General features: G+C 40.4%; 1 protein-coding gene across 1 annotated transcript in view; it reads left to right on the top strand.

Annotated features, from left to right (window-relative positions):
* Window positions 1-21,970, top strand: part of SNTG2 (syntrophin gamma 2) — a 180,892-nt gene that overhangs the window by 108,558 nt on the left and 50,364 nt on the right. Inside the window, exon 12 of the mRNA XM_026726560.2 lies at window positions 14,415-14,531. Coding sequence (XP_026582345.2) covers window positions 14,415-14,531 — 117 coding nt within the window. The remainder of the gene's footprint in view (window positions 1-14,414; window positions 14,532-21,970) is intronic.

Genomic DNA, 21,970 nt, shown 5'->3' on the forward strand with positions numbered 1-21,970 from the left:
CTTGATCATAGAGTTCTCCAGTGGAGTCCTATATATACATACATAGGTTAGCTGCATTTAATTAATTCTCATCAGGTTGTTGCTTGCACATTTTTTTATCTCACCTTTTTCTCACTGCAATCTTTTAGATTTCCAAGAATCTCTCCCAGGTATTGAAGGAGACTTTCTAGCAGTCTTAATCTTGTCTATTTATATTTTCATGTTGTTGCTGCTAAATACCATGATTGCCCAAATCTTGTGATGCTGTGTGTGTGTATCTTCCTGAGACGGATGAGTGATGAATGCTATGAGTAGATGGTAAGAGTATATAATGTCAAAGTGTGAAGGTTATCCCCACTGTCCAGCTAAAGCAAGCAGGCACCTGTTTACAGCAAACTAGGAAGATGGTGGAGGCAAGCAGTCATTTTAGAAAGCAATATTAAGCCATCTGTATTTTACCAAGAACATCACATTGATAGGAATCATAAATCAATCATAAAATGATGGATGATATAGTGCCAATAATGGACCCCTCCTGTAAGATGGCATTCAGCATGTTATTGAGGCTCTTTCAGAGCATTAATGGTGTTTGTGATGTAGCTAAATTAAAGCCTTAGAGTGTAATAAGCTGTGAGAGTAGTCTTGAGAATGACCATGGGCAGATAGGAGAATCTAAGTCAAAGCAGTGGTGTAATTTGACAAAGCATCTCAGACTTGACCCTCCCTAGTTCTCTTTAAGATAAAGGCAGGGGGGAACAAGAGGCACATTCAGACCTGCAAGATCCTGTTACTGTAACTCTATAATAGAAGTTGTTATTAGCAGTGATAACTTTGGTTTCCTTGTGTGGTTTACCTCAAAGAGGTATAACCTAAAATAAACTAAATGAAGTAGGTAAGAATGAATATGGAAAGAAACAGCTAAAGATGAAGAAATTGAAGAAAGCAAACTGGATGTCAAAACACCTATTGTCACTCTCATAGTATCAGTGACAGTAAGAGAAAGTGATTCTGAGAACTTTGATATCCTCAGGAAGAACACTCTTGTATATTGATGGGACTCTTTATTCACTATCATAGGTTACATCTATACATTCCCTCAAATTTTGGGTCTTTCATTGTTCTCAAGAGACTCCTCGAGGTGCAGCCTTCCTTTTATCCCTGCTTAGCTTTGTATTTATCTAATCCAGTGTTAAAGTGAAATTTTCCATTTTCTCCAGTGTGATGCTTTAGCAGCAACTGTAGTGATAATGAGGGCAGGTGCTGGGGTTTGCCAACTCCTATTTCCCATTTTTGACTGCTGCAGGCACAGTTTTCCCCCACCTGTTCCATATTAACATACTTGGAATACCCTCTTCTGATTGGTCCAAAGACACTGTATGGTGATTGGTTCAAATAACCTGTTGGGAATTGGTTCACTAAGAATTGCCCACGATTGGCACAGCCGATCATGGGAGATTCAAAGAGCCGTCATTGGTTGCGAGCCGCGGGAAATCCTTATAAGAAGGGTTGCCACAGCTCCGAGATCTTGAACAGGACTTAACAAAGTAATAAAGAGCTGAAAGTCACATTGGTCTTAAGTCTCTTTCCCGCGATCAAACACTGGCGATGGTGGGATCCTGAGACTAGGAGACCAGTCGAGCATGTGGCGACCAGGACTGACCACCCAACAAGATGGCCGGCAGCAACTCGCCACCCGCACCATTCAACCAAACGGCAGAGGACTGGGAATCGTATATCGATCGGTTCCTCATGTTCCTTGAAAGCAATAACTTACAGGATGCAACTGACCAGAGGAAGAGAGCTGTGTTCCTGACACACTGCGGGCCCACAGTGTTCAAAATGGCCAAGGTATTGGCTAAGCCTTGGGACGTCAAAGAGATGGCGTGGCCAGACCTAGACCGGCTACTACGGGCCCATTATGCACCGGCTGTCTCCAACCTCATCCGGTGGCACGAGTTTTATAAATGGGACCAGAAAGAAGGGGAAAGCATTGGAGACTTCATAGCGGCTCTGAGGAACATCGGAGGTGCGTGTTGCTTCTCTAACATGGACAAGGCCATGAAAGACCGCGTGGTTCTCGGACTAAGAGACCTCACACTCCAGAGCCAGTTGCTGACCCGACCAGACATCACGGTCACAGAAGCCATCGCTGAGGCCACTGCAGCCGAAGCCGTGAAAAAGTCAGCAGCCGCCATGAGGCAAATGAACGGGGTAGCCCAGCAAACACCGACAGAAGCAAGCCAATCCCAGGAAAAAAGAACAGAGGAAAACCAAAGAGCCACCACCATGACCGTGCACCATGAGGACATCGATTCCCTCTCTGAGACCGACGAGGAGGAGGAAGAAATACACAGACTCCAGTCGGAACGAGACAGACAAGAGAGGAGAAGTCATAAGTCGGGGTTCCAGTGCGCTGGGTGTGGAGGAGACCACCCCCGGTCAGGGTGCCATTTCCTAGATGCTATTTGCAGGCATTGTGAAAAACGGGACATATCGCTAAGGTCTGCTGAAATAAAAAGAACTACAGCCCAAGGCGATGGGACAGCACATCCCCCAGGGCCAGAGACAGGCACACAGAGAGCCGTTGGAGCCGTGAAGGCAGAAGCAAGCAGCTCAGCGAAAACCGCCGGAAGGAGGAAACCCATCAAACAGTTACCATTGGGCACTCGAGCGCAACCAATGCCCAGAAGGTACACGTGCAGGTCAGCATCGAAGGCCAGCAGTGTACCATGGATTCCAGATTGTACCTGTCGATGGTATCCTGGGACACCATAAAGCGCCTAGTACCCAGCATACAAAGACGTGAACTAGAAAACCAAAGATTGACTTTAAAGGACTACCAGGGGAACAGGACCCCCGTAGTCGGAGTCGGACATTTTCACATAACCTTCAAAAGACACGCAGAAATCCTCCCACTGACCATCGTAGATAGAGACCATCCAAGCCTGCTGGGACTAGAGTAGTCTTTGGGGATAGAAGTGACAGGCATCAACCGTGTCACTGAGACAGACTGGGAGGAGAGCCTAATGCAGGACTTCCAGGACGTATTCGATGGGAAGCTAGGCAAGTACCGTGGGTCCCCTATTTCATTTAATCTGAACCCAAACATAGCCCCAATCCATTTAAAGCCAAGGCGAGTCCCCTTCACCCTCAAACCAAAGATCGATGAGCAATTAGACAAGCTCATCGCACAAGGGGTCCTGGAACAAATAGATTGCGCATGGTGGAAAACCCCAATAGTAACCCCAATTAAGCCAGATGGGTCCGTGAGAATCTGCGGAGACTATAAGGCCACCCTCAACCACGCATTACAGCAGAGTGCATACCCCATTCCGGTGGTACAGCACCTCCTACACTCGCTGGGGGGAGGAAAAGTCTTCACAAAGCTCGATCTGGCACAGGCATACCAGCAACTGCCAGTTGACCCTGAAACAGCCGAGGCACAGACCATTGTGACCCACAGGGGGGCATTCCATTGCAAAAGGCTCCAATTTGGAGTCAGTGTGGCCCCAGGGTTGTTCCAGAGCTTGATGGAATGGTTGTTACAAGGAATAAAGGGGGTGGTGCCCTATTTCGATGACATGCTGGTATCTGCCAAGGACAAAAACCAATTGGAAAGCCGCCTCAGAAAAGTCCTGCAAAAATTTAAAGAGGCAGGACTCAAAGTTAAAAAAGAAAAGTGCCAGCTATGCACCGAAAAAGTGGAATTCCTGGGGTACCTAATTGACAAGAATGGAATCCACCCCACCAATAAGAAAATTAAAACCATCAAAGAAGCCCCCAGACCACAGAACAAAACAGAACTACAGGCATTCCTAGGACTCATTAACTTTTATAATGTTTTTTTGCCCCAGAAGGCAACAATGGCGGAGCCTCTACATAGACTGTTAGACAAGACAGCCACCTGGTCCTGGGGCAAGCGTGAAGAACAGGAGTTCCAAAGAATAAAGGACCTGTTGACATCCGAATCAGTTCTTATACAATACAACGAAACCCTACCGTTGACCGTGACCTGCGACGCATCACCATTCGGCATCAGAGCCGAGATCTTGAACAGGACTTAACAAAGTAATAAAGAGCTGAAAGTCACACTGGTCTCGAGTCTCTTTCCCGCGATCGAACATCACCCACTATTGACCCCCCTCAGTGGCCATCTTAGCTGGAAATTATGCTAGTTAGGCACTGCGTGGGTTCCTGACCTATATAGATCGAGTAGTCTCATGGGAGACTTTATCAGGTGTAAAAAAAAGAGTTTGCCCTTCTGTTAGATAGAGAGGAATGAGCAACTGCAAGGAAAAGCACAAGGTTTGGCAGACAAGAAAGAAAGAGAAAGACAAGTAAGATATCAAAATAAAGATATCAAAAGAAAATGCAAGTAAGATATCAAAAGAAAGAGTAAGAAAAGAAAAGGCAGATGTAGTATAAAGATTAGAGCAAGGAAGATGAATGAGTGACAAAGAGTGATATATCAAGAGAAAGTCAATGGATTGGATCAATAGATTAGTGATGGAATGGGATGAATTTCCTCATAAACTAAAATCGGAGAGTCTCTTCTCTATACCAGGAAGGCCCAAACCACCTTGTGGATCAGCTACCATGCATGATCTATGAAATGAGACTTCCCAAGAAAGCAAGAGAGATAGAAAACCCCATCCAACCTGCAGTTCATGTTTTGACAGGTGGCTGAAATTGTCAAAACTCACCTACCTCGCTTCACATTAGGGAATGAATATTTTTTATAATTAGCAGGAAGTACATCAAATGCTAAACCTCAACTTTCCCAAAATAGTATCACCCTGAGGCAGAATAGAGGCTACATATGCAGGCAAGGCAAATGATGTTGGAGTACTTATATATTGCATATGGTGAGGCAGACATGTTAAACCCATGGATAACTTCCAAATGAAGGCATGACCACTATGGAAAGAAACTATAGAAACCTTGGAGTATTTATGTCCAATATTACTTCTTCCAAGCACATTGTTAATCAAATATCAGATTAAAAGATATTTGATGACTGATCTCATCTTAATATACATATAAATCTCGTTTTAAATATGAATTTCAGTTTTCAGCCAGATACATTTTCACTTCAGATTATCAAAAGATAATTATTTGTTGTCAATAATATGCATTAGGGATAACCCTCAGGTACTAATGCAGCCATGATAGTTACTTTCTGCAAATCAGCTCCTCAAAGCATCACCCGAGTAGCCAACTCCAGTTTTAGAATACAGGTGCACAAATAGTAGTTGTCACAGTTTATGTAAATAGTCAGAGAAACAGGATGGATGTGTTTAGTCTTTGATTACAATGTAATGAAATTAAGAAATCCTGGAAATAATATAGGTTACTAGGTATAATAAAGACTTCAAGATAGCTCTCCCTGAAATGCTGCGTTTTCTTTACCAACTGCTCTTCGGGCATACACATGGAATTAAAAAAGAGTTTTAGAGCCAAAGCAATTTCTGAACCAGTGAGGCCTTATCTAGGGGCTGAATTAAATATTTTCTGTCTTCCCCTGATTCTCAAGCTGGCATAAACACTTTCCCACTGCCTACTCGCTCTTGAGCCTTAGGGGGAGTGATCAAGGTTGGGATGAAGTGCTTGTCCAGAATAACGATGCATCATAATGTTGTAGCTGACATTCACAGAACTTCTTGGCAGGAAATAATTCTTTCTCTTCTGATTTTTGCAGTGGGGTTGTGTGGGATGGTGACATTCAAGGAAGGAAGAAGAGAAGGAAGGATGAGTTCTAGTGACACAACGAGGAGATACTTTTCATCTTGATAAATTTTTTTAAAAGGTATCAAAGTGGGGCAGATGTCCAGTCCTCTGCAAAGAAAAAGTTGGAGAAAAGCAAAGGGAAATGTTCTGCTTTTATTACAGAGATTTTGCCTGAAAGTAGAGATTTTTCTGCAAGTCTCATGTTACAACCTTTACCTTCCTTTTACTATTATTTAGAATTCTTGGATTCTTGCTCCATAGATTAACTGTTTCCAGTACAGATAGTCTCTTATATGCAAATAAGGACTTTCCTACTTTGTATTTTTTTTTCACTATAGTCTTTTTTATTTTTTTATTTATCAAATTTAGGTACCACCCATCTCACTTCCATAATTAAGTTTTCATGTTCTAGTTCCCAGAGTTTGCAGATTGACTTCTTTGCTAACTGCATTCCAAACTATCTATTCTATATGACTTCTATGATATCTATAAGGTGATGCCAGGAAATCTAACTTCTTCAACAAAGTACAGTAGTTGAAAACATTCCCCTTGGGGAATTATACAGCTCTCTTTTCTAGATATTTAATTATTCTTAATGGTAGGTGAAGTCAAAATTACATTGAAACTTCAACATGTAAACTTCTAAACAAAAATGGAAGGTTTTCTTTTTTTTTTTTTTTAAACCTGTCATTTGGGCAGAGTTTGACCTAACAAAATGTGCCCAGTTTTTATATGTGAATTTATTTAGCCAACTCCTAGAATCAGTGACCCATGGACTAGGATGATCTCTCATGTCACTTAGACTAAGATACATGACATCTAGAAGCCAAAAATGAATTATATCCTAAGACTGGGAAAGTCTGTGAGAATTACACTTTTCCCCGAAATCCAACCGAAACTTGCTTCGAACCTTCAACATTTGCAGGACAAGTTTGGGAAGAGCTGGGATTGTAGATTCCTTTAATAGGCTCACATAAATATTTTAGTGGCAATTGTACATCTCTGGAATGTTCTGGTTGATACTGTAGCTGCAACTCCTTAGTCATTTCCATTTTACCATATAAGTCTTTCTCTGGCTTTGGTGATCTGGCTCTCAAAAGCACAAAAATCCAGAATAGGTATCTGTGCTTTTTATTCTGTCAGTTTCTACTTTGCCACACAAATGACAACCAGAAACAATAAACAAAGAAGTCTAAGCAAAATTGTAACTGCAGATGAGAAGGGGGAGGAACCCCCACCCCCCGTGTTCAGCATCTGAGTCCCTCCAAAGAATTGAGTGCTCAAGGACCTTTTACAAAAGTTTGGTAGGTCCTATGTATAGTACCAGCTTCTGATTAGTTTAGGCACTTTGGGTACACTGCCCATTAGCTGACACTAACTGATGACTATTTAACTCTCCCTAGTTTAACTGTGATTTTTCAGGGCAACTGCCCAGTCAATCTTGATAAAGTTGTTTTGGGTGCCTCTTCAGCTTTGATCCTTGCTGTTCTCTCTCATTTCTGAATCTTCTGCCAGGGGTCTGATAAGCAACTTGTGTCATTTGGCTTCATAAATTTCATGTCTATCAAGACCTTCTTCCTCACTTAACAAGTTATATAACAACATCTGATAAGACTGATGCATCTACTAAAGTCTGAAACAAAAACTCTGTCAGGTTGTCAAGCAGGAGAATGTGCCTTATAAAGAGACCCACTGCTATTTTTCATAGGGACTAAAATTCCTTCTCCAGACACTTCTTTCTTTTCAAGGTTGGTCTAAACCTTCAACTTGAATGAAGACGTTATCATCACTCATATTTTCCCCAGCCCTTCAACGCCATTAGAAATATTGTTACTTTCTCTAAATGCTGTTTCTATAGTCAGACTGTGCAATATCATTTAATTGGGACAGATGTTTATTTCTGGCCTGACAGAATCCATCTAAAGCAGGGGTGTCAAACTCACAGCCCACGGGCCAGATGTGTCACATGCTGGCCCCTCCTGTGCCCAGTTTAGTTAACAGGGAAAAGTCCCAATACATCACATGATGTCACCTTGATGATGTAAGTTTGACACCCGTGATCTAAAGAGTGTGGTCTTTCCCCCCAAATGTTTATACCCATGAATAGTGACAAGCTTTGCTATGAGCTGGCCAAACAGTTGTGGTTTGTTGTGGAAAGGTGGTAATAACCTGAGGCAAAACTCGGAGCGAACTTTAACTGTAACTTTATTGCCACAATAAAGGGTTGCTGCGGCTGCCATGCTAACAAGGCAGCCAGCTGGCGGCAACAGCTGATGCCGTTTGACAGCTCCTTTTATAGCCGGCTGTCAAACGGCATCAGCCAATAGGAACGGTCTGTGTTCCCGCTAGAAACACAGACCGGAGTGAAGATTTCGGGTTAGTCCATTGCAAATGCTACACTCCTTTCCCCAGAACGGAGCATGCGTAGTTTTAAGGTAGGCTCTCTTGTGCGGGCAGCCGGATTATCTCAGTTCTGGTGAAGCTGCTGTGGGAAGGAAGTCCTCCGCTTGCTGGGCAACTTCTGGAGCTGAAGAAACTGGTGTCTCAGATCCAGGCGACTCTGGGCGAGAGACCGATGCCAATTCTGATAGGCTTGCATGCTTGTCAGGTCTCAGGGAAGTTTCTGTGTGCGCCGGCAGTTCTTTTTCTTTCGGGACGTAATGAGGGCCATCTGTAACCACACTCCAACGTCTTCTAAGTTGGTCGATGTGCCGGCGCCAGATCCGTCCGTCTTGCAGCAGGACCCTGTAAGACTTAGGACCAGTTACTGCCACAATTCGCCCTGGCATCCACAAGGGGTGACCCACGTAGTTCCGGGCATAGACCCAGTCATGTTGAGCAAACTCCCTAGTGGGATGACTGGGGCATAATGAGGATGGAGCCTGTCTAGGGTGGTTCTCAGATGTCTGTCCATGAGGAGCTCAGCTGGAGACTTATTAGTGGTGGCACAGGGGGTTGTGTGTTGGGTCAAGAGGTACCTAGCAAGCTTAGAGTGCCAGTCTATAGGGCCAAACCTTTCCAGGGCCTCCTTAACTGACCTGGCTGCCCTTTCAGCCAGGCCATTACTGGCAGGATGAAAAGGAGCTGTAAGGGTGTGCCTTATCCCTAGGTTGGCTAGGAAAACCTCAAACTCACAGAAAGTAAACTGGGGGCCGTTATCAGACACAATGGTGTCAGGGAGGCCATGGGTAGTGAATATCCTTGTTAGAGCCTTAGTGACAGCTTGTGAAGTTGTGGTGGTCATTAAGGCCAGATCTATCCATTTTGAAAATGAATCCACCATTACCAGGAATGTATGCCCATGAATGGGGCCAGCCAGATCAATATGCAACCGGGACCAAAGGGCCCCAGAATCTTCCTACTTGCCTGGAGTGGATGTGGGTGGGTGGAACAGGTCTGGTAGCCTGGCATGGCTGACAAGCGTTCACCCAACTTGTAATTTGAGCATCCATGCCTGGCCAACATACATAACTGCGAGCCAGAGCCTTCATTCTGACAATGCCAGGATGGCCTTCATGCAGGACCTCTAAAACTGAGTCTTGCAATTTGGAAGGGATAACTACCCTAGTTTCCCAAAGTAAACAGCCTTGCAAAGAAGATAGTTCTTGCTGGCGGATTTTGAAGGGCAGGAATTCGGGGGCATAAGAAATTGCTGACCACCCCCTTCCCACCCAGTCCAGAACTTGGGTGATTACCTTGTCCCTAGAAGAGTGGACAGCAATGTCAAGGGCAGTGATGAGGAGTTTGAGATCGTTGATCTGGAAAACAGCATTTGTTGGTGCAGGATCTTCTACAGGAACAGGCAGAAGGCAGCGACTAAGAGCGTCAGTGTGGCATAGACTCTTGCCAGGACGATGAACCAGCATATAGGAATAGGCAGCCAGAAATAAAGTCCACCTGGTCATTCTTGGAGACAAAATCTGAGGGGGTTGTTTTTCGCCATACAAAAGGCCTAGCAGAGTCTTGTGATCCGTGATCAATTCGAAATGGTGTCCATATAGAAACTCATGGAATTTTTTGACAGAAGCATCTGCAGCCAAAGCCTCCTTGTCAATTTGGCTGTAATTGCACTTGGCTGAGGAAAAGGTCCTGGAGAAAAAGGCAATGGGTGCCTCAGAACCGTTAGGCAGTCTATGACTTAAAACAGCCCCTATGCCAAAAGGAGAAGCATCTGCAGCTAGAACTAAAGGCAATTGTTCATTAAATTGTATCAGGATAGCATTGGATGTAAGTAATGATTTGACAGCGTGGAAAGCATGGGTTTCCCTAGGCCTCCAGTGCCAGGGGGATTGCTTGTCCAAAAGTCTATGCAGAGGCTCTGCAACGGAAGCTTTGTGAGGCAAGAATGAAGCATAAAAGTTAAGAAGTCCTAAGAAGTCCTGGAGCTCAGTCTTGTTAGTAGGCGTGGGTGCCTCGTGGATAGCCCTCACTTTGGACTCAATTGGGTGTATACCAGAGGCGTCAATTCTGTATCCCAAAAATTCTACTTGTGTGGTGGCAATAGTGCACTTGTCTTTTTTTAACTTAAGGCCATGCTGTCAGAAACGATTGAGGACTGCTCTGACTCTTTGCAGTAACTGAGGCTTGTCAATGGCAGATATTAAAATGTTATCCAAGTAGGGAACTATGCCTGGTAGTCCTTGGAGAAGTCTTTCCATTAAGGATTGGAAAATCCCAGGGGCTACACTTATGCCAAATTGGAGGAGCCTGCATTTGAAAGCGCCCCTGTGCGTTACTATAGTCTGCAGTTCAGTGGCTGTGTCATCAACAGGGAACTGTTGATAGGCCTGTGACATGTCTAATTTAGTGAAAATGGTTCCTGGCTCAAAAGAATGTAGGAAGTGCTGGATAACAGGGACTGGATAGGCGCTGATTTGTAAATATCTGTTCAATGACATCTTGTAATCAGCGCAGATTCTCACGCTATCGTCTTTCTTTAGGGGTGCAACTATTGGGGTCTCCCATTTTGCGAAGTCCACAGGCTCCAATACCCCTTGTTTGATTAATTTGTCTAGCTCAATGTCTAATTTGGGGCAGATTGCAAATGGTACCCTTCGAGGCTTTAAACGGATTGGTACTGCCTGAGGGTCCAAGTTGAATGATATTGGGGTTCCTGAATAACAACCCAGCCCTTCGCTGAACACATCAGCATAGTCTTTAAACAATGTATCCACTTCAGCATTTGAAATAGAGTGGATTCCGGTTACATGGAGGCCAAGGGCAGGGAACCAGTCTAATCCCAACAGGCTAGGGAGGGCGCCATTCCCTACCACTAAAGGCAAGTGACCTTTAAAATTTTTGAATTGTATAAAAAACTTGCCTTTTCCGAGGAATGGGATGGTTCTGCCTTGGTAGTCGCATAGGGTCAACTGGCAGTCTAGAAGCTTCTTCTTAATCATTCTGGGAAGTAGCTTTTTAAGGGTGCCCCAGGAGATGATGGACAGTGCTGAGCCTGGGTCAACTTCCATCCTGCAAGGTTTACCTTCTATGGAAACACAAACACTAATTTTGTTAGAGCCTTTGTTTGTCTGGTTGATGTGACAGCAGATATAACAGTCTTCAGCTTGTCTTTGGAAAAATTGGGTTGTCTGAGGCTTTTGGGTAAAAGTCTTTCCTGCTTGACAGATCCTGGCTAAATGACCTTTCCTTTGGCATTTTAGACAAATGGCATTCCTGAACTTGCAGGATGCCTTGGGGTGGTTTCCCCCACAGCTTAGGCAAATGGGCTGATGCCAGGGAGGTAGACTGGGGTTTGGTCTAATTTCCCCTTGACTGGTTTTTTGCTGCCTGAGGTGATTTACACTGTTAGCCCCATCAGAGCCTTCTTCTAAGGATGCCTCATCGTAATTGATGGCTGAGCTACTCTGGCTAATTGGATTCCCCTGAATTTCCGCTGCTGAAAGTGCAGATAGTTCAGCAGCTTGAGACTCTTCAATAGCTATCGTTAGGGTTAAATCTCGTTTAGCCAATAGGCGCCTTTGCAGCCTCAAATCTCTGATTCCACAAACGATTTGGTCTAATAGCATGTCCTCTAGATAGTCTCTAAACCTACAATGCAAAGTGGCTGTCCTTAGGGCAGCCATGTATTCACTAATAGTTTCTCCCTCAGCTTGAATCCGCCTCCTAAAAGCATGTCTTCTGGCAATTTGGGATGGCTTAGTGGAATAGTGCTTGGAAAGAATTTCCTGCAATTCTTCCCAAGGAACAGTCTTGACTGAACGTGGATCCAATAATGCCGTAGCAGTGTCAAACACTGTGGCTCTGCAAAAACTTAAAAAGTAGGACTTTTTCCTATGGTCGGTAGCGTAAGCAAGGTCTATGGCATCTAGAAAGCAGTCAAATCGGTTTCTGTATGACTCCCATGTCTCAGCTGTCGGTCTGAAAGGCGGGAATGCAGGGTTCGAAGTCATCTCGCTTCGGCGGTGCTGTCTCTTCCGAAGGAAAGTTGAATTTCGCTCTCGCGAATAGCGACAGTAGCTCTTTAAATGACAATCAGCTCGTAGTGACTTTGGCTCTTTTTGTAGTGACTTTGCTCAGCGATTCTTTGCCCGGCTGCCTCTTATTGGTATTCTGCCCTCGTCACCAGTGTTGTGGAGCGGTGGTAATAACCTGAGGCAAAACTTGGAGTGAACTGTAACTTTATTGCCACAATAAAGGGTTGCCGCGGCTGCCGTGCTAACAAGGCAGCCAGCTGTTGGCAACAGCTGATGCCGTTTGACAGTTCCTTTTATAGCCGGCTGTCAAATGGCATCAGCCAATAGGAACGGTCCGTGTTCCCGCTAGAAACACGGACCGGAGTGAAGACTTCGGGTTAGTCCATTGCAAACGCTACATGGTTCTTCTGATCCATATCCATTGCACAAAAGTATTGGCACCCCCAGCAACACTAGATACTCCAGCATAGCTGGAGCTATGCTGATTGGCCCCAAGGACTGAGCTATCAGTCTTTATCCAGCACAATAGACTGAATTCCTAAAGAAATTCATTCTTTGGAAGAAAGGGCAACTCTTCTGGGTCACTTTATGAAGCTTGCGGTTTGGTTGAATGTGTGAATCATACAAACCATAATAAAGAAGAGCTGGAGTTCCTCGAATTGTTCTCTCTAAATTCATTCAACCCACCTTCACTGTGCCTTCAGATCTGCTTTATTGGTGCAGAACTGAAGGGGTTTGACAGAAGTTGTGACTGTGTGTGTAATACAGATGGAGAACATGTGGAGCTCATGTGGAGAGTAAAGAAAACGACGATGAGATAAGAAGATCCATTATCAAAGCAACCCAAAAGGACACATTGCTTAAGTCTAAAGGATGAACGAGGATTATTAAAACATTGCAGAGTTAAATATAAAAGAGGGAGGATGGGAAGTACAATCAGAGTTGCAAGATTATGTCAGTATAGCCAATATAAGTAAAAGTAATTTTGAATCTTCCATAGAATCTCTCTTGATCTGGTCTACTTTATAAGGAAGACTGCTCTCATCAAACAGTTCTGTACATTCTAAAAGTTTTTTTCTAATTTGAATTCATATGTGTAAAGAACTTAAGTGATGGATCTGTGACCAATTCTTCTCTGCATTCAAAACTAATAATAGCCTGTGTTTTGGGGTAGGCAGTTGATTTGTAGAATATTGGACAAAAATGTCTATGGAGATTCTCAGTTGTCCAGGTCACGGTTGCCCCAAAGATGCTTTTTCTAGAGGCAACTGGACTTTCTGGTTTTTCTTTGAAGATGTTTCACTTCTCATCCAAGAAGTTTCTTCAGCTCTGACTGGATGGTGGAGAATACTCCTTCCAGATAGCTGGTCATTTGCATTCTTTTAGAGAGTCATTGAGGCCATCGGGGTCATCAGGGTCATCTGAGTAGTGCAAATGGGTGTGGAGCCTTCTTGGAACTGTTGAAAGGACTGTGTTGTAGACTTGAGATAGATGATGTTGCATCCTTCCCCCTCTGTTGAGAGAATTAATTTTGACATAGATGGCCTCTTTGACCCTCTTTCAAACCAGCAATCCACTCTGTCCAAAATGTAAATTTTGCTGTCTTCAAAAGAGTGGCCTTTGTCTTTTAAATGCAGATGGACTGCTGAATTTTGTCCTGATCGATTTGTTCTCCTATGTTGTGCCATGCATTTATGGAGTAGTTATTTTGTTTTCCCAATGTACAGATCTGCACATGGCTCACTGCACTGTACTGCATATACCGCGTTGCTCACTTTATGCCTGGGTTTTTGTGTCTGGGTGGATAAGCTTCTGCCTTAATGTATTATTGGGTTTGTAGTGTCCACGTATGTTGTATCAGCTGAAGATCCCCCTGAGATTTTCCAATATTCTAATATTCCGATTTTGGACTAAAAACTTTAAGTTCCCATGGAATGTTCTTCATTAAAGAAATAATAAAACTAGGTCCTTGTATGTGTTAATCATACAACACAAGTGCTTTAACTTGGCCTCGCGTGTTCTGTAGCTATAACATACGTATATTTCTGCCTCCAAATCTGTCTTGCTGTTCTGTGTTGTTCAGTTTCCCATAATTGTAGGATTATGCACATTCCTTCTTTGCTATAATATCCACAATAACTTTAAGGTGCTGGATCAGAATTTATGGACAAAGCATATAGATCTATGCGTGAAAAACATATTGACTAGATGCTCTACATGAATAGTTATAGTAGTAAATTGAAATTAATTTGTAAACATTTTTGTTCACTGAAGGTGATACATATGGGGTGGGTGAATGAGAGGCTCCAGGGAGAAGACTCCCCCCAACTGTATACATTCAAGTTCCTGGCACTGAAAGGTTCATCGTTCTATATTTTCAGCACACCACCGGTAAGCAGCTTTTTTTTTTAAGTGTGACTGTTATTGTTTTTGTCAGCTAGAAGGTTCCCCTTCACTTTCCATTGGATAATGAAGCAAACTGTAATTTAGTAAAGAACATTCACCATAACTCTTCCAGACACTTTTAATCCTCCTCTCTCATGCATAAAACATTGAGATCAATGAGGACTGGATGATTACATAGGACATTTGTTTATTTTGCACCTCAGTTTGATGCTCCAGTGGCTAGATCCTCAGACCAAACTAAAGTGTCACCAACTAATTCCATTCAACTGAAATTTGAGGCAGATATATGCCAGCTTCAAATTTAGAAGATTTTTTTTAATAAGCAGGTTTTCTTACCTTTTCCCCATGAACTGCATTGCATCTTGACAAATTCTCAAAAATACTATTAGGAAATAATATTGCATGTAAATCTTACATAGATTTAAGGGACAGAACAACTTAAATAACAAGGTTCATGAAAGCTATGGCATATGTTTTGTTTTTTTTAAAGCTTAACACAATTTCCTAAAGAAAAACGTACTCATGACTTCCACCTCATCCTCCCCACCATCATGGACCCATCCACATATTTACGCATTATGTATCCTTACCGTGCCCATTGTCCCATGCCCCTTGGTCCCAAAATATCAAGTGCTTAATGACAATGAAAGGTTGTCAGCCCTGGTTTAAAGAAAAGAAAGACAAGCTAAAATGGTGAGTAAAAAATATGATGCATTGGAATATTTCTAGTTCATTATATATTTTTTAACCTAATAAATTTGTAGGGAAATGTTAAACAAAAACATTTGTTACTATGAATGTTAGGGAAACTATTATTTGATATATGTAATCAAAAGAAGTCTAACTTCTACACTTAAGAAATCAACATTCTTTTTTTTTTAAGATAAATAAGCAAATCATGCAAGCCTTTCAATGACAAAACTAAACTTATTATTGTGATAGATAGATAGATAGATAGATAGATAGATAGATAGATAGATAGATATAGAGATACTACTCTGCTTTGAATCTGTGAAGAAGATAAACAAGAGTATATAATTGCTGTATTTGTGGAAGAGTTGCAGACACTACAGTTAAGAACATGATGTAAATTTAAAGAAAAACTGGTTATATATTGAGAAGTAGGTAGATATTTAGCACACTTTCACTGCATACCAGAGCTAGACTTTAAAACAGTGAAGTGAAATGTGAAGCTGCTTTAACACTCCAAAGAGGTTTCTTTACATATCCAGCCACATTACAGAGTTTGACTTTGTACAAAGCTAGAAAACATGAAGTGTATAATATCTTTCTGAAAACTTCCAAAAGTATATTGAAAATTATGAGATCTACAAAGAAGGCGGAGCCTCCTCGCTGATGGACCGTAGATCGCAACTCTCTGTGGCTATGGTTCGTGCTCTTTCGTTGGAGAGCCCCGATCATTACGATTAGGGACTGAAGCTTCCTTGAAGGGGCGGCGGAGTAAGGGGAAGCCACAAGCCAGGTTGAGGGGAGCCGCATCTCCCCCCTGGGCTTGGTCTTTTTCCTCCCGAAGACGACTGCAGTGGTGGTTTAAAATGGCCACCCCGACGAGAAGGACTCAGCTGGATTAAGATTTGTGCAGGAGGGAAGAAAGAGGTGGATAACATCTGAACCGGGACAACTGGGCAATACAATTAAACAAAAGTACTCCAGGATTAAGGTAACATGGAATTTTTAAGAAAAGAAAAATGAGCAGCGAACTTACAAAGGGACAGGAAAAAAAAAAGAAAATATTTTTGACAGCTAAGCGGGGCTTCGAACCGGGAAAGGAAGAAGCTGGAACTAAAGATTTAATTAAATTGGACTAAAATATTTTGGGAATAAACAGGCATAAAATAAAGCTGGACTAAAGATTGTCAAAAAATAATAATAATAACTTGTACAAATTGGAGACTGGACTGTGCTGGAATATTGAGGTTCAAAAAACCCTAAATAAAAAAGAGGGGGGAAAGGTGAAGACTTTGTATAATGGAGAGTGCCACCTTTTGACAAAAACTTGAGCTCAAACAAAACGGAAAGCATTCTGTTTCTGAATGAACTTGTGTGGATATAACATTAAAGAAATATTGAAACAAAGTAAGAATCTTAGAAAGTGAAAGTAGAACCAGAATAAAGGAAAAAGCAAGGAAAGACTGACTGTGGGATTGATTGATGTTTTTGGTATAGACCCTGGCCTGGAATAACTGAGAACTTTAGAAAATTGAAAGAAGAAAGGTAAAAGTGTTTTGTTTTGTTTTTGTGGACTTTAACGATCATAAAATATAAGAGTGTGTAATGATGATATCTCTTCGGGAATTAAAAATGGAACTTAAAAATATGAGAGAATTACTACAGGAAAGAGGCGAATCACTTTGCTCTGTGTTAGAAAAAATGGAAATGGTGATTGAAGAACAAGAAGAAAGAGCTTCAGAGGAGGAGGAGTCGACTCAAGGAGAAGACATTTTAAATAGACAAGTAACACAAAGAACACTACAAAGAAGTGGAGAAAGAAGGAAGGTTAAAAAGTTGAAATTTAAGAAGGCAATCAAAGGGAATACCTGTAAAATTGGGAAAGGCAGAAAGACCCAGCAGAAACAGGGAAAGGAAGATATTAAGAAAGAGAGGGATATAAATTGGAATGAGAAAAGATATGGGGAAAAGAGGGGGAGGAGAAGCAGTAAGAAACAGGTGCATGAAATAAAGAAATACGGAAATAGTAAAATGTTGAAAAGAAATTGTTCAGAGATAATGGTTGATGAATTAAAAGGGGGATTCTGCAGGGTGACAAGGGGTAATAAGAATATTTCTGCAATTAAAACTATTTAGAAAATAGGGTAATATAGATACTGATAACTCTTATTAAAAATCAAGGGGGGGAAATATGCTGTGGAATCCAAATGAAAAGATGTAATGATTATTATTGTAACTTCCTAAAAAATAATGGTTTATTGGGAATCAAGATGAGGGAATAAAGGTATAGTTTAATCATTGAGGTGTCACACTCAAAGCAGTAAAAGGGGGGAAACCTATACTTTTTTTTTTTTTTTTAGTGTTAAAATTTGTATTAATCTAGAATTTATAAAAATAATGTGTAATGGAAAGGGAATATGACAGACCAAAGAACCAACTAAATTAATAAGTTAACATAGACTATTAAAAGCAAGGAGAGACATTGGTAACATTATTATTATTGTTATTGTTATTATTATTATTACGCAAACATATATTGTTTATCTTTATTTTTAAAATAAATATTAAAGGATTATATTTGAAATAATTGAAATGAAACAAAAAAATGTTTCGATTGAGATTAATGAAAGAGGCTAGAATTAATGTGTTTGTTTCTCTCCTTACTGAAAATTTGGAATGGAAAAGGTAATAATAGAATTAAGTATGCATATATGAATGTATAATTGCTGTCATATTTGTATGTAAAGGTGATAACCCAGAAATACGTTGTCCACTAAAAAGAGATTTTTGTTTTTAATGTGAAAAACTGAATAAAATTTTTTAAAAAATATTATGAGCACTAGAACCTTATCAAACCCTGTCTAGGATAAAAAAAGAAAGTAAATAATATGAGATTGGGAGTGTGGAAAACTTCTCTCCTGCTGGCCAAATGTAATGACTTTTTTCATTCGTTATATTGGTTTCCATTATATACAAACAAAGCTAGAATCTTAGTTTGTACTCATAATATACTTAAATGGTTTTGAAGTGTAGATTAGCAGGGAGGAAAGCAAAGTTTTTGGGGAAAAACACATTTCAATTTATAAAACAACACATTTTGTTGTATTTAAGGTTATGGTAACGGTATATTTTTATACTTTTAAATAAAAGGCATAAGATAAAATGGGATGTTGAATAAAGTGGTGTGGCGGATTATTCCACAATTTAGAAAAGGGTGTTTCCCTATATAAAAGTCATCCCTTTTCATACCCATTATCCCTGCCAGTGTGAGGATTGATCAGCAGGTGGCAGCAGATAGCTGTGGTTGCCTGATCTTTGAAACTAAGTAGGGTCAACCCTATGTAATACTTGGAAGGGAGGCAGTTAGGAAATTCCAAGACTATGAGTTGAACTGGGTAATTTAAAAAAAAAACCTCCTAGCTGAAAGAAAACAACTGCAAATCACCTTTGTATGGTTGCAAGGAAAGTTACACAATGTTGAGGTCTGAGTCCATTTCTTACTTACACTGTAAGAAACACAAGGATATCTTAAGAACAAGATAAATTCTCTATGTAGATTATAACTGGATTAGAAGTGCATTTCCTTGTGTTGGGAATGCCATGTATGTCAAATAAGAAGGAAATTCCATTGAAATGAATGGGGCTTATTCCTCAAAAAAGCATGCACAGGTTAATGAAGCAGAAAAATTCAAAATATGTTTCTAGGATAGCTCTTTGTTATTAATGTATAAGTTTATGTAAATAATATTTAACTAAATATTGTAATCAAGTCATTATTCAAAATGCAAAAATAACAAACTATTTAAAGGATAAGATAAGCAATATATGTAAGAAAAGCAACAAGTACAGCAACACAACAGAGCTTTTCTTCTGGGGCCTATAACATTTAGCTGTTAGGCAGAGGCACTAAGAATGTAAAGAATTTTTGCCATTGATCTTGCTGGGGATGGATTGGAGCTTTACCATCCTAAATGAACATTAACAGGAACAGTCACCTAGCATACATCTTTTGCCAAAAAAATAAACAAAACGCTAAATTCAGTTTTGAAAATATGTGAGGTTACTAAAACTCTTAACCACTGTTACTACTGTTGCGTATTTCTATGTACTCTAATATTTCAGGCAACAAATGAACAAGTCTATATTTTGATATTCCCCCTCCCCCAAAGCAAGTAACTGCAAGGATAAAACTGTAATTCAGAGCATACAGCGTAGATAATATTTTTATTCAAGCACTAGGAACTAAAAAGAATGTAGAGATAGCTAGGTGTTCTTTTTTTTAACATTTAAAAATGAAATTTCCTATTTGTATATTGAAATTATGAGTTTCTATCCAGGAGAACGTTTCTATAACATCGTTAGAAAGATTTAGCCAGTGCATTTTTTTATACATACATTTTCACAATTTGTCTTCACCAACAATTGCTATGTTTTGCAGACATCAGACAAGACCCTCTGATATATTGCTAACTAATTAAAAGGTAGGACAATGTGCTATTCAAGGCATTATAATTACAGTTATCCTGCAGAGTCTTCAAATTGTGTGTGTGAGAGAGAGGGAGGAGAGGGAGGGGGAGGGGGAGGGAGAGAGAGAGAGAAAGAGAAAGAGAAGCCTAAGAAGGAGATCTGAAGTATGAGCTTTGACATCTATTTGGCAGGATTAAAGCATGAAGAGAAAACCTACTCTTAACTATGAATTTTAGTCTAAGGCTTCAGCTCACTGAAGAAACAACTGTTTTTCTTTATATTGATCATAACTCAGCAGTCTACAACTTCATACCACAGCAGTCACACACAAATCAACATTTAGGCTGCCAAGTCCCTGCCCTTTTGTGCTGTATACCTGTGACTGAGGAAGCTTTTCTTGTGTGATGGCTGAAGCTCTTCGTCCTTCCTGTTGGATGCCAGAATCCTAGGGCAACATTCATAAATAGCAGAGATGATAAATTAATTATTGGATTTTTTTCCCCTCCAGAATTCTTACTCCTCATCATCAGTGAATATAATGCCGAGTGTAGAGTCTACCTATAGCTAAATAAATTCACTTTGCAGAATGTATGTCATACAGCAAATAGAATGATTAAGTCAACATTTTAAAGAATAAACTATTAAGAGAAAACAGTCTAAGTCAGAACTTTTAAGTATCCAGTATCTACTGAGGCACTAAAAGGAGAATTGTGTTTCAATATTTAATATAATCACTGAAAAAATAAATTCACCCTGGTATCTCATTCTTAGTGTGTATCCAGCATAGCTACTGCAGCAATAGAAAGACTTTGACCTCTTGAGCACAATTACACACTATATTGCTTTCTGAATTCATGGTTCATAGTTCTTTCTACATTGTTAGCAATCTGTAGAGACAATGAAAATACCATAAAGGCCAAAATTTGAAGCCCAAGACTGAAAGCTGATAGAACAAGTCTTGACTGGAATTTTTCATTGCTTTCAAAATATCTATTCATTTTGCAGTGAACTTCCCTTACTAATGCCATTATAGTAGATTGTATCATAATAGCTTGACCAATTAGTGAATTATAATCACTGTTTAAATGAAAAGCAAAAAATGATTAAAATAAGCAATTTAGTTCTACACTCTATCAGATTAAATATTTACTTTTTAGTGGATATAAATGATTGCACTGTTCAAATTTATATTATATGTTTCTTCTGTTTACTGAGCAAGCATTAGCATGAATTGATAATTGAATTTCTAAAGCATTTGTTTTGTGATCAGAAATATATAACCTGCTACTAACTAATAAGGCTGTTGTGCTACAATAATTGAAAACATACTTTATAATAATATATATATAAGTGCACCCTCTGCAACTACTGCACAAAAAAAAGTATTAGGCAAGTCAGATATAACTTCAATCACAGTGATGAATACAGCATATTCAAATAAGCCATCACCCAACTCAAACACAATGTTATGTCATATCAATGCAACCACACTACTTTTCAGTGCTGTCCATTTATATATTGAACTATCAGAGGATTCCAGTGATGTATGTATTTGTATGGATGTAGATTTATTCGAAGAGAGTATAGAAAAGAGTAACAATATTGACAATATTGATGTGAAGGTGAGTTGTCCTATGGCGAGATAGCCATGGCAAGTTGTCCTGAGGTGAGTTGTCCTAACAGCACTAGACCATGATTAAGAAACTTCTCAAGTCCATATTTTCATCAGGCCCTTAGATTTTATAGGATGGGCAATTAGAAAATACCCCTATGAACTTCTGATATTGTTAGATGCTTGAAGATGGTAAATAATAAAAACAATTGAACAAGAATTGAAGTAGTAGCCAGCTCCTCTTTCTTTCTGCCCCATCTAAAGGATTGTGAGATTTGAAATTGTATCCCAAAGTGGTGAGACTATCTGGTTAAAGTCTTTGTCTGTTCGTGTAATATACTTTACAGATAGTCCTTGACTTACAACCATTCATTTAGTGACTGTTACAGTGACATTGGGGAAAAATGACTTGCAAACAATCCTTATATCTATAACTGTTATAACATCCACAGGTGAATCAAAATTTGAGCTCTTGGCAATCGGCAATTTATTTACAATGGATGCAGCATTCTGGGGTCATGTAGTCACCATTTGCAACCTTCCCAGCTGGCTTCTAATAAGCAAAATCAGTGGGGAATGGCACAGGATTCACTTAACAATAGCAGTGATTCACTTAACAACCATGGTTAAAAAAAGGTTGTAAAATTGGGCACAT

Source organism: Pseudonaja textilis, chromosome 1 (assembly GCF_049901715.1).
Source record: "Pseudonaja textilis isolate UNSWEBS1 chromosome 1, rPseTex1.2, whole genome shotgun sequence".
Lineage (NCBI taxonomy): Eukaryota > Metazoa > Chordata > Lepidosauria > Squamata > Elapidae > Pseudonaja > Pseudonaja textilis.